We start from the raw sequence: 14030 nt of genomic DNA, 5'->3' as shown, positions 1-14030 counted from the left end.
ATCAATCACCACAATGTAGGCTTACCTTCAGCTGTAATCAATACTGTGAAACTGCAGCTATTCCTGTTGCCAGCATCATCACTGTAGGTGTATGTTACTATGTTACTTCCAACTGAGAAGAAGTCATTGGGATTGTTGGTACTTGACACAAAAAAGAAGTTTCCAGAATTGTCAGAGACAGTGGGTTGTTGCCAGGTAACCTGCCTGCCAGTACCACCAAAGGGAACCTCAAAGTTAATGTTGTCTGGGCATGTTACTACTGGTGGTATGTTGTCCACTGTAAGTTAAACAAAAAGAAATTAGAAATTTTACACAGCCATTAGGTGAATTTCCAGCCAAAACATTTATCATAATCGACATAACTCAGTGAAACATGTGTGTGGCTGTAGTGTGTATTGAAGCAAAGGATTGTGGAACATGTTTGTGGTCTATAGACAAATCCAGGCGCACACCGGGCGCACAGGTATTGAGCACCGCGCGCCACTGCTGCAGTGTCTTCAATGCCTAGATTGTGCACAAAAAGACACCGCAGTTGGTAATTTTTCAATAGAGGGCGCTACCAATTTTGTTTCGTCGGATTGGTCTATAGATGGGCAAAGTGGTTAAATTATGAAGTGCAAAATTCATTGTAGCATTATAATCATGCACGAACAAAGATCACAATTGTATGATACTTGTGTATAAACGCTCAGGGCATGTATTTGTTTACAGTGGTCTGTGCCATAAAGGACCAAGCCGATGGAAGGGCAAAAAAAAAAAAAAAAACACAAAAAAAAACCCAGTAGTTTGGGAATTGATTACCACAATTTAGGCTTACCTGCAGCTGTAATCAATACTGTGAAACTGCAGCTATTCTGGTTGCTGGCAGCATCCCTGTAGGTGTATGTTACTATGTTACTTCCAACTGAGAAGAAGTCATTGGGATTGTTGGTACTTGACACAAAAAAGAAGTTTCCAGAATTGTCAGAGACAGTGGGTTGTTGCCAGGTAACCTGCCTGCCAGTACCACCGAAGGGAACCTCAAAGGCAATGTTGTCTGGGCATGTTACTACTGGTGGTATGTTGTCCACTGTAAGTTAAAACAAAATATAAATTAGGTTTCACTGTTATTGCTCTCATACTATAGATTCTGTTTAGGTTCTGTCTGTGCCATAAAGGACCAAACGGGCAAAGGAAAAAACAAACTGTAATTTAAAGCATCAATCACCACAATGTAGGCTTACCTTCAGCTGTAATCAATACTGTGAAACTGCAGCTATTCCTGTTGCCAGCATCATCACTGTAGGTGTATGTTACTAAGTTGCTTCTAACTGAGAAGAAGTCATTGGGATTGTTGGAACTTGACACGAAAAAGAAGTTTCCAGAATTGTCAGTGACAGTGGGTAGTTGCCAGGTAACCTGCCTGCCATTAGCACCAAAGGGAACCTCAAAGGCAATGTTGTCTGGGCATGTTACTACCGGTGGTATGTTGTCCACTGTACATGTAAGTTAAAAAAAAAATAGAATTAGAATTCACCATAGATTCTGTCATGTTTTCCTTAAGGTAGCCAGGGTAAAATTGGCAGGTGCCAAGAAGCCTGAACATCTGGCGCACACTTTGATGCTTGTGAATAATGCCAGAGACTGGCCTTTAGCCTGCGTGCACATTCACCTTTGACCTACATTCATTTCACACAGAGACAAGCAATCAAATTCTATGGAGAACATGATAGGAGTGTTCTGTTTGGGCATTTATGGAAAGCTCATGTCACTGCACGTTTATCCAATGATATCATTGTATCCAATGGAATCAATGGATCTGAGAAGCAGGTACCTGTCTTTATCCTTGGGAATACGAGGGAGAGATGTGTTGGTACCCGTCGTCACACCTTAGTACAACCATTTGTATGTATTCCACTGACCATGTGTAAAGTCTGATACCTTACAAACGAGTGTTGAATTTGTATTAAGGACATCTAGTTGCAAAACCACACATCCCTGTGTGGCATGGATTAAAAGTAAGGTCGTTTTTCCAACTTCTTGTTCAGTATGTCTACCAACAGTGATAAGCTTCTGACTGTGCTGTCACATATTTCCAGTCGATCTTTTTTTCATGACAATCTTTTTATGAATGATGCACACGTTAAATAAAAATATAAAAAAATGTTGTCTCTTGCAGTGTTTCATTGGTAATTTGACCTGTCAAATCGGATTTGCGGGAAGTAGGTGGAAATTTCTTGATTGGGTTTCACAGCTAAAAATGCTTCCTAAGGGATAAAAAAGGCCTACTGTTTTATCGGGTTAACTTTTTTTTTTCCCCTTTATAAAACTTTGGTCTTGTTAAAAAAATATTCCGGTCCAGTAAACCTTCTGAGCAACAAGCCCTGCAGTCTTGTGGATTTTCTCCCAAATTTCGAGCCCTGCGCAGTATTCACCTTAGGCACCGGGCTTTAACATGTTGCCAGGATCCTGTCTGTGTGCAAAAGGACCAAGCCAATGGAAGGGCAAACCAAAAATAAACAGTAGTTGCAAAATAAAGTACCACAATCAGGCTTACCTGCAGCTGTAATCAATACTGTGAAACTACAGCTATTCTGGTTGCTGGCAGCATCCCTGTAGGTGTATGTTACTATGTTACTTCCAACTGAGAAGAAGTCATTGGGATTGTTGGTACTTGACACAAAAAAGAAGTTTCCAGAATTGTCAGAGACAGTGGGTTGTTGCCAGGTAACCTGCCTGCCATTAGCACCAAAGGGAACCTCAAAGGCAATGTTGTCTGGGCATGTTACAACTGGTGGTATGTTGTCCACTGTAAGTTAAAACAAAATATAAATTAGGTTTCACTGTTATTGCTCTCATACTATAGATTCTGTTTAGGTTCTGTCTGTGCCATAAAGGACCAAACGGGCAAAGGAAAAAACAAACTGTAATTTAAAGCATCAATCACCACAATGTAGGCTTACCTTCAGCTGTAATCAATACTGTGAAACTGCAGCTATTCCTGTTGCCAGCATCATCACTGTAGGTGTATGTTACTAAGTTGCTTCTAACTGAGAAGAAGTCATTGGGATTGTTGGAACTTGACACGAAAAAGAAGTTTCCAGAATTGTCAGTGACAGTGGGTAGTTGCCAGGTAACCTGCCTGCCATTAGCACCAAAGGGAACCTCAAAGGCAATGTTGTCTGGGCATGTTACTACCGGTGGTATGTTGTCCACTGTAAGTTAAAAAAGAAATAGAATTAGAATTCACCATAGATTCTGTCATGTTTTCCTTAAGGTAGCCAGGGTAAAATTGGCAGGTGCCAAGTAGCCTGAACATCTGGCGCACACTTTGATGCTTGTAAATAATGCCAGAGACTGGCCTCTAGCCTGCGTGCACATTCACCTTTGACCTACATTCATTTCACACAGAGACACGCAATCAAATTCTATGGAGAACATGATAGGAGTGTACTGTTTGGGCATTTATGGAAAGCTCATGTCACTGCACGTTTATCCAATGATATCATTGTATCCAATGGAATCAATGGATCTGAGAAGCAGGTACCCGTCTTTATCCTTGGGGATACAAGGGAGAGATGTGTTGGTACCCGACGTCACACCTTAGTACAACCATTTGTTTGTATTCCACTGACCATGTGTAAAGTCTGATACCTTACAAACGAGTGTTGAATTTGTATTAGGGACGTCTAGTTGCAAAAACACACATCCCTGTGTGGCATGGATTAAAAGTAAGGTCGTTTTTCCAAACTTCTTGCTCAGTATGTCTACCAACAGTGATAAGCTTCTGACTGTGCTGTCACATATTTCCAGTCGATCTTTTTTTCATGACAATCTTTTTATGAAAGATGCACACGTTAAATAAAAATATAAAAAAATGTTGTCTCTTGCAGTGTTTCATTGGTAATTTGACCTGTCAAATCGGATTGGCGGGAAGTAGGTGGAAATTTCTTGATTGGGTTTCACAGCTAAAAATGCTTCCTAAGGGATAAAAAAGACCTACTGTTCTATCGGGTTAACTTTTTTCTTTTCCTTTATAAAACTTTGGTCTTGTTATACAAATATTCAGGTCCAATAAACCTTCTGAGCAACAAGCCCTGCAGTCTTGTGGATTTTCTCCCAAATTTCGAGCCCTGCGCAGTATTCACCTTAGGCACCGGGCTTTAACATGTTGCCAGGATCCTGTCTGTGTGCTAAAGGACCAAGCCAATGGACGGGCAAAGAAAAAACCCACAATACTTTAAGCATCAATTACCACAATATTAGGCTTACCTGCAGCTGTAATCAATACTGTGAAACTGCAGCTATTCTGGTTGTTGGAATTATCTCTGTAGGTGTATGTTACTATGTTACTTCCAACTGAGAAGAAGTCATTGGGATTGTTGGAACTTGACACGAAAAAGAAGTTTCCAGAATTGTCAGTGACAGTGGGTTGTTGCCAGGTAACTAGCCTGCCAGTAGCACCAAAGGGAACCTCAAAGGCAATGTTGTCTGGGCATGTTACTACCGGTGGTATGTTGTCAACTGTAAGTTAAACAAAAAGAAATTAGAATCCACCATAGATTGTCTTTTTGTCTCTAAAGTTAGCCAGGGCAAACTTCACAGGTGCCAAGCAGCAGATATTATCTGGAACGCTATACTAGTAAATAACCGCACAAACATTGCTTAAAACCCATCAAACATCTAGTGTTCACTATCAATTTCGCAAAGTGCTTTGCATACAAGTTCCTCAAAAAGATTAGTCTAACAAGTTTACACTGAAAAAGGTCGCACTTAAAACGAACAAATCACAAAAATCTGAGAAAGATTTAATTTACCCCAGGACAGGAATTTTAGAAGAACAAAAACACAACATGTTCCCAATATTTTACTACAGTGATGCATGATCTAACAAAATGAATTGTTTTTGAACTATGTATATAGTATTTGTGAGTTTTTTCAAAAGTAACTTGAGTTTCCTGTTTTGTTTGAAGAAACTGATTTGAAGATTGAGTAATCTTAAACGGTTCATTGTTATTTGAATCACAGATCATTATTGTATGATTCTCGTAAATGAACGCTCAGAGCATGTTTTGTTTACAGTGCTCCTTTTCCAGGGTTTCACATGGGTACCCAGTACCCAAAGTATTCTCCTTAGGTAGCGGGCTTTAACACAAAGGTTGGCAGGATCCTGTCCAGGGGACCAAACCAATGGACGGGCAAAGAAAGAAACCCACAATAGTTTAAGTATCAATTTCCACAATTTAGGCTTACCTGCAGCTGTAATCAATACTGTCCTTGGTAATAATTTTTTCATAAACAAACATTTATACTGGTTCTGATTGAGGTTAGATTGTAAAAACAAAATTATTTTGCAAATAATGTTGACACATGGCAGCTATGCATGTATTTGATTACATTGATCCTTTTCCAGGGTTTCCCATTGGTACCCATGTACCCGCAGTATTCACTTTGGGTTTCGGGCTTCAACATTAACACTGGCAAGGTTCTGTCTGTCTCATAAAGGACCACGCCGATGGGAGGCAAAGAACAAAAAAATAGTAGTTTAAAGGGACACGATGCCTTGGACGGTCAGCCATATTTGACTCCCATAAATGGCCGACCATCTCAGTCGACGAGGTAAAAGGAAAACTGTGCAATTTCGAGGCATGTTTGTGTGGATCATTGTATTCTACTTTTACAACATCTTTCTACCCATATGTATTTTATACCAAACGCTTTTCAAAAACCAACTCGACCGATCCAAGGCAACGTGTTCCTTTAACCCTTTAGCATGCATGCAACATTAAACATAACATCACACGCTCCTCAGTGCGCCATGAAAATTCAATCGAGTTCCGGCCGTATCAAGAAATCGTCGGATAACTTTCGGTGTGATTATTTTCTTGTGTTACAAATTGAGTTTATTTTGTAGAGGATGAAATTATCTTTTGAATGATTTTCACAGTTCCTTTGTTTGACTCACCAAATTCAAGCTTTCAGGTTGGAAACATAAGAGAGATCAACAAAAATTTGAAAACATTATTTGCGTATCAAGTGGTTTGTTTACATGGAAAGTTGTGCACACACGTATTCTTGACTTTACTGTTGTCCAACAGGAAAACAAAGCTACGAAAAGTGGTTGAAAATAATCACAACATACCCTTACAATTGTAAATGTATGCCTCTATTATCAACAGATACCTTCTGCACCTAAATCTTTTGCAAAACCCTTTCAAATCGCGGTATTCCGTATGTAAAAACACTAGAAAGTTTGACGTGAAACAAGCGGGAGACTGCCATTACTGTGTACATGCGCGCGTAGTGCGTGGTACATCCACTACACGGTCCTGCTACACTAAGAAAAAGTATGGCTCCACACAGAGAAAAAGCACCCACTCATACATGCGTTGTTTGGTTGTGAAATGACTTTCGACCTTTAACCCTTATGTCATTTTTTTCTTATGTGGACAATGAGCTATTTTTAGACTATTGTCATTTTGAGATCACGCTCTATCTACGGCTGTTTGCTGCAATATAATAACATGTTTTAATAACTCAAATTACACCATGTCAAACTGTGCCGGCACATGCAGACGGTATGCATGGTAATACGCAGGGCGCCTCCGGGCGGTATGCGGGGTAAAGGGTTAAGCATCAATTACCAAAAGCTTACCTGCAGCTGTAATCAATACTGTGAAACTGCAGCTATTCCTGTTGCCAGCATCATCACTGTAGGTGTATGTTACTGAGTTACTTCCAACTGAGAAGAAGTCATTGGGGTTGTTGGAACTTGACACAAAAAAGAAGTTTCCAGAATTGTCACTGACAGTGGGTAGCTGCCAGGTAACCTGCCTGCCAGTACCACCGAAGGGAACCTCAAAGGCAATGTTGTCTGGGCATGTTACTACTGGTGGTATGTTGTCCACTGTAAGTTAAACAAAAAGAAATTAGAATCCACCATAGATTGTCTTTTTGTCTCTAAAGTTAGCCAGGGCAAACTTCACAGGTGCCAAGCAGCAAATATTTTCTGGAACGCTATCCTAGTAAATAACCGCACAAACATTGCTTAAAACCCATCAAACATCTAGTGTTCACTATCAATTTCGCAAAGTGCTTTGCATACAAAATCCTCAAAAAGATTAGTCAAACAAGTTTACACTGAAAAAGGTCGCACTTAAAACGAACAAATCACAAAAATCTGAGAAAGATTTAATTTACCCCAGGACAGGAATTTTAGAAGAACAAAAACACAACATGTTCCCAATATTTTACTACAGTGATGCATGATCTAACAAAATGAATTGTTTTTGAACTATGTATGTAGTATTTGTGAGTTTTTCAAAAGTAACTTGAGTTTTCTGTTTTGTTTGAAGAAACTGATTTGAAGATTGAGTAATCTTAATCGGTTCATTGTTATATGAATCACAGATCATTATTGTATGATTCTCGTTAACGAACGGTCAGGACATCTTTTGTTTTACAGCGGTCCTTTTCCAGGGTTTCACATGGGTACCCAGTACCCACAGTATTCACCTTAGGTACCGGGCTTTAACACGAAGGTTGGCAGGATCCTGTCCAGGGGCTAAAGGACCAAACCAATGGACGGGCAAAGAAAGAAACCCACAATACTTTAAGCATCAATTACCACAATATAAGGCTTACCTGCAGCTGTAATCAATACTGTGAAACTGCAGCTATTCTGGTTGTTGGAATTATCTCTGTAGGTGTATGTTACTATGGTACTTCCAACTGAGAAGAAGTCATTGGGATTGTTGGAACTTGACACGAAAAAGAAGTTTCCAGAATTGTCAGTGACAGTGGGTTGTTGCCAGGTAACCTGCCTGCCATTAGCACCAAAGGGAACCTCAAAGGCAATGTTGTCTGGGCATGCTACTACCGGTGGTATGTTATCCACTGTAAGTTAAAACAGAATATAAATTAAAATTCACTATAAATGATGTCATGCGATAGATTCTGTCATTAGTTCTAAAGCAAGGGTAAATACATAACAAACACACAAAATTAACATACGGGATCAGTGTTTTAATACTTTGTTTTTTAAGAGTGGTGACCTGATTTTTTGGAACTGTGTTCTGTTTGGTGTATTTAAGATCAGGTATTGACCCAATTAACCTGACGTATCATCAGAATAATCTTGGATGCGCCATTTTGGTGGTCAATGTCAATGTGTGTTATTCAGAGAAGTGGGCATTTTAGGGGCCGCTGCATTTACATGAAACATATTGTCGTTGACCACCAACATGTTTGTGACCCACGTGCAAGGGGTCAATATGAACGCTCAGATAGCTGGCAACATTTTAGCAATAAAACATTGTGGAATTTCAAGGCTTTTGACATGCACTCATTTTGTATGAAATTTCAATGCTATTTTAAATCTTAGAGAATGCTCCCCTGGGGAGTAGATTTTACATAAATCCAAATATACAATTTTTTTGACGCGTGAGGTGAACACATGTTAACTATTACTCTGAATTATTTTGGGGTCAAAACAAATTTTGTTCGCCTGTAAGTGTTTTTTTTAGTAGGCCACATGTACTAATGACAAAAAGGTCCTTGATTTTTGACAATTTATCTCCCCTGTCCTTGGTAATAATTTTTTCATAAACAAACATTTATACTGGTTCTGATTGAGGTTAGATTGTAAAAAAAACAAATTATTTTGCAAATAATGTTGACACATGGCAGCTATGCATGTATTTGATTACATTGATCCTTTTCCAGGGTTTCCCATTGGTACCCATGTACCCGCAGTATTCACTTTGGGTTTCGGGCTTCAACATTAACACTGGCAAGGTTCTGTCTGTCTCATAAAGGACCACGCCGATGGGAGGCAAAGAAGAAAAAAATAGTAGTTTAAAGGGACACGATGCCTTGGACGGTCAGCCATATTTGATTCCCATAAATGGCCGACCATGTTAGTCGACGAGGTAAAAGGAAAACTGTGCAATTTCGAGGCATGTTTGTGTGGATCATTGTATTCTACTTATACAACATCTTTCTACCCATATGTATTTTATACCAAACGCTTTTCAAAGACCAACTCGACCGATCCAAGGCAACGTTTTCCTTTAACCCTTTAGCATGCACGCAACATTAAACATAACATCACACGCTCCTCAGTGCGCTATGAAAATTCAATCGATTTCCGGCAGTTTCAAGAAATCTTCGGATAACTTTCGGTGTGGATATTTTCTTGTGGTACAAATTGAGTTTATTTTGTAAAGGATGAAATTATCTTTAGAATGATTTTCACAGTTCCTTTGTTTGACTCACCAAATTCAAGCTTTCAGGTTGGAAACATAAGATAGACCAACAAAAATTTGAAAACATTATTTGCGTATCAAGTGAGGTTTGTTTACGTGGAAAGTTGTGCACACACGTATTCTTGACTTTACTGTCGTCCGACACACAAACAAAGCTACGAAAAGTGGTTGAAAATATTCACAACATACCCTAAGAATTGAAAATGTATGCCTCTTTTATCAACAGATACCTTCTGAACCTAAATCCTTTGCAAAACCCTTTCAAATCGCGGTATTCCGTATGTAAAAACACCAGAAAGTTTGACGTGAAACAAGCGGCAGACTGCCATTACTGTGTACATGCGCCTGTAGTGCGTGATACATCCCCTATACGGTCCTGCTACACTAAGAACAGTACGGCTCCACACAGAGGAAAAGCACCCACTCATACATGCGTTGTTCGATTGTGAAATGCTTTCGACCTTTGAACCTTATGTCATTTTTTCTTATGTGGACAATGTGCTATTTTTAGACTATTGTTATCTTGAGATCACGCTCTATCTACGGCTGTTTGCTGCAATATAATAACATGTTTTAATAACTCAAATTACACCATGTTACACCATGTCAAACTGTGCGGGCACATGCAGACAGTATGCGTGGTAATATGCAGGGCGCCTCTGGGCGGTATGCGGGGTAAAGGGTTAAGCATCAATTACCAAAAGCTTACCTGCAGCTGTAATCAATACTGTGAAACTGCAGCTATTCCTGTTGCCAGCATCATCACTGTAGGTGTATGTTACTAAGTTACTTCTAACTGAGAAGAAGTCATTGGGGTTGTTGGAACTTGACACAAAAAAGAAGTTTCCAGAATTGTCACTGACAGTGGGTAGCTGCCAGGTAACCTGCCTGCCAGTAGCACCAAAAGGAACCTCAAAGGCAATGTTGTCTGGGCATGTTACTACCGGTGGTATGTTGTCCACTGTAAGTTAAACAAAAAGGAATTAGAATTCACCACAGATTGTCATTTTTTCTCTAAATTAGCCAGGGCAAACTTGCGCAGGTGCCAAGCAGCAAAAATGTTCTTTAACGCTGTCCTAGTAAATTACCGCACAAACATTGCTTAAAACCCATCAACCATCTAGTGTTCACTATCAATATCGCAAAGTGCTTTGCATACAACTTCCTCAAAAAGAGCAGTCTAACAAGTTTACACTGAAAAAGGTCGCACTTTAAAAAAGGACAGAACGAAAAACTTGAGAAAGATTTACTAACCCCAGGACAGAAAATTTTCAGAAGGAAACAAAAGTATCCCCTTCACAAAAACACAACATGTTCCTAATATGCATGATCTAACAATGTAAATAAGTAGTTTCTGTGAGTTTTATAAAGTAACTTGAGTTTCCTGTTTCGTTTGAAGACACTGATTTGAAGATTGAGTTATATTGAAGGATTCATTGTAGTATGAACCAAAGATTATTATTGTATGATACTTGTTAACGAACGTTCAGTGTTTGTTTTATTTACAGTGAGTGGTCCTTTTCAAGGGTTTCACATGGGTACCAAGTACCCACAGTATTCACCTTAGGTAGCGGGCTTTGTCATTAGAAGAAACTGATTTGAAGATTGAGTAATCTTAAACGGTTCATTGTTATATGAATCACAGATCATTATTGTATGATTCTCGTTAACGAACGCTCAGGGCATGTTTTGTTTACAGTGCTCCTTTTTCAGGGTTTCACATGGGTACCCAGTACCCAAAGTATTCTCCTTAGGTACCGGGCTTTAACACGAAGGTTGGCAGGATCCTGTCCAGGGGACCAAACCAATGGACGGGCAAAGAAAGAAACCCACAATAGTTTAAGTATCAATTTCCACAATTTAGGCTTACCTGCAGCTGTAATCAATACTGTGAAACTGCAGCTATTCTGGTTGTTGGAATTATCTCTGTAGGTGTATGTTACTATGGTACTTCCAACTGAGAAGAAGTCATTGGGATTGTTGGAACTTGACACGAAAAAGAAGTTTCCAGAATTGTCAGAGACAGTGGGTTGTTGCCAGGTAACTAGCCTGCCAGTAGCACCAAAGGGAACCTCAAAGGCAATGTTGTCTGGGCATGTTACTACCGGTGGTATGCTATCCACTGTAAGTTAAAACAGAATATAAATTAAAATTCACTATAATTGATGTCATGCATTAGATTCTGTCATTAGTTCAAAAGCAAGGGTAAATCCATAACAAACACACAAAATTAACATACAGGATCAGTGTTTCAATACTTTGTTTTTTAAGAGTGGTGACCTGATTTTTTGGAACTGTGTTCTGTTTGGTGTATTTAAGATCAGGTATTGACCCAATTCACCTGACGTATCATCAGAATAATCTTGGATGCGCCATTTTGGTGGTCAATGTCAATGTGTGTTATTCAGAGAAGTGGGCATTTTAGACGTCGCTGCATTTACATGAAACCTATTGACCACCAACATGTGTGTGACCCACGTGCAAGGGGTCAATATGAATGCTCAGATAGCTGGCAACATTTTAATAATAAAACATTGTGGAATTTCAAGGCTTTTGACATGCACTCATTTTGTATGAAATTTCAATGCTATTTTGAATCTTAGAGAATGCTCCCCTGGGGAGTAGATTTTACAAAAATCCAAATATACAATTTTTTTGACGCGTGAGGTGAACACATGTTAACTATTACCCTGAATTATTTTGGGGTCAAAACAAATTTTGTTCGCCTGTAAGTGTTTTTTTTAGTAGGCCACATGTACTAATGACAAAAAGGTCCTTGATTTTTGACAATTTATCTCCCCTGTCCTTGGTAATAATTTTTTCATAAACAAACATTTATACTGGTTCTGATTGAGGTTAGATTGTAAAAACAAAATTATTTTGCAAATAATGTTGACACATGGCAGCTATGCATGTATTTGATTACATTGATCCTTTTCCAGGGTTTCCCATTGGTACCCATGTACCCGCAGTATTCACTTTGGGTTTCGGGCTTCAACATTAACACTGGCAAGGTTCTGTCTGTCTCATAAAGGACCACGCCGATGGGAGGCAAAGAACAAAAAAATAGTAGTTTAAAGGGACACGATGCCTTGGACGGTCAGCCATATTTGACTCCCATAAATGGCCGACCATCTCAGTCGACGAGGTAAAAGGAAAACTGTGCAATTTCGAGGCATGTTTGTGTGGATCATTGTATTCTACTTTTACAACATCTTTCTACCCATATGTATTTTATACCAAACGCTTTTCAAAAACCAACTCGACCGATCCAAGGCAACGTGTTCCTTTAACCCTTTAGCATGCATGCAACATTAAACATAACATCACACGCTCCTCAGTGCGCCATGAAAATTCAGTCGAGTTCCGGCCGTATCAAGAAATCGTCGGATAACTTTCGGTGTGATTATTTTCTTGTGTTACAAATTGAGTTTATTTTGTAGAGGATGAAATTATCTTTTGAATGATTTTCACAGTTCCTTTGTTTGACTCACCAAATTCAAGCTTTCAGGTTGGAGACATAAGAGAGATCAACAAAAATTTGAAGACATTATTTGCGTATCAAGTGAGGTTTGTTTACGTGGAAAGTTGTGCACACACGTATTCTCTACTTTACTGTCGTCCAACAGGAAAACATAGCTACCAAAAGTGGTTGAAAATAATCACAACATACCCTTACAATTGTAAATGTATGCCTCTATTATCAACAGATACCTTCTGCACCTAAATCTTTTGCAAAACCCTTTCAAAACGCGGTATTCCGTATGTAAAAACACTAGAAAGTTTGACGTGAAACAAGCGGGAGACTGCCATCACTGTGTACATGCGCGCGTAGTGCGTGGTACATCCACTACACGGTCCTGCTACACTAAGAAAAAGTATGGCTCCACACAGAGAAAAAGCACCCACTCATACATGCGTTGTTTGGTTGTGAAATGACTTTCGACCTTTAACCCTTATGTCATTTTTTTCTTATGTGAACAATGTGCTATTTTTAGACTATTGTTATTTTGAGATCACGCTCTATCTACGGCTGTTTGCTGCAATATAATAACATGTTTTAATAACTTAAATTACACCATGTCAAACTGTGCCGGCACATGCAGACGGTATGCATGGTAATACGCAGGGCGCCTCCGGGCGGTATGCGGGGTAAAGGGTTAAGCATCAATTACCAAAAGCTTACCTGCAGCTGTAATCAATACTGTGAAACTGCAGCTATTCCTGTTGCCAGCATCATCACTGTAGGTGTATGTTACTGAGTTACTTCCAACTGAGAAGAAGTCATTGGGGTTGTTGGAACTTGACACAAAAAAGAAGTTTCCAGAATTGTCACTGACAGTGGGTAGCTGCCAGGTAACCTGCCTGCCAGTACCACCAAAGGGAACCTCAAAGGCAATGTTGTCTGGGCATGTTACTACTGGTGGTATGTTGTCCACTGTAAGTTAAACAAAAAGAAATTAGAATCCACCATAGATTGTCTTTTTGTCTCTAAAGTTAGCCAGGGCAAACTTCACAGGTGCCAAGCAGCAAATATTTTCTGGAACGCTATCCTAGTAAATAACCGCACAAACATTGCTTAAAACCCATCAAACATCTAGTGTTCACTATCAATTTCGCAAAGTGCTTTGCATACAAGTTCCTCAAAAAGATTAGTCTAACAAGTTTACACTGAAAAAGGTCGCACTTAAAACGAACAAATCACAAAAACCTGAGAAAGATTTAATTTACCCCAGGACAGGAATTTTAGAAGAACAAAAACACAACATGTTCCCAATATTTTAC

The 14030-nt window shown here is 39.3% G+C and overlaps 1 protein-coding gene across 36 annotated transcripts in view; it reads right to left on the bottom strand.

The window, feature by feature from the left end:
• LOC117289582 overlaps positions 1-14030 on the bottom strand; it is a 101362-nt gene that overhangs the window by 42690 nt on the left and 44642 nt on the right. For 25 of the 36 annotated variants that reach the window (XM_033770741.1, XM_033770758.1, XM_033770759.1 and 22 more), the window contains 10 exons: positions 13432-13683; positions 9955-10206; positions 7624-7875; positions 6635-6886; positions 4252-4503; positions 2943-3194; positions 2537-2788; positions 1224-1475; positions 818-1069; positions 26-277 (listed from right to left, as the gene is read on the bottom strand). In XM_033770741.1, coding sequence (XP_033626632.1) covers positions 26-277; positions 818-1069; positions 1224-1475; positions 2537-2788; positions 2943-3194; positions 4252-4503; positions 6635-6886; positions 7624-7875; positions 9955-10206; positions 13432-13683 — 2520 coding nt within the window. The remainder of the gene's footprint in view (positions 1-25; positions 278-817; positions 1070-1223; positions 1476-2536; positions 2789-2942; positions 3195-4251; positions 4504-6634; positions 6887-7623; positions 7876-9954; positions 10207-13431; positions 13684-14030) is intronic. The other 11 variants (XM_033770757.1, XM_033770745.1, XM_033770755.1 and 8 more) reach the window with 11 other exon arrangements.

This window comes from Asterias rubens, chromosome 4 (genome assembly GCF_902459465.1).
Source record: "Asterias rubens chromosome 4, eAstRub1.3, whole genome shotgun sequence".
Classification (NCBI taxonomy): Eukaryota; Metazoa; Echinodermata; class Asteroidea; order Forcipulatida; family Asteriidae; genus Asterias; species Asterias rubens.
Note: the sequence above shows the minus strand (reverse complement) of the source record. Positions and strands in the feature narration are given on the sequence as shown.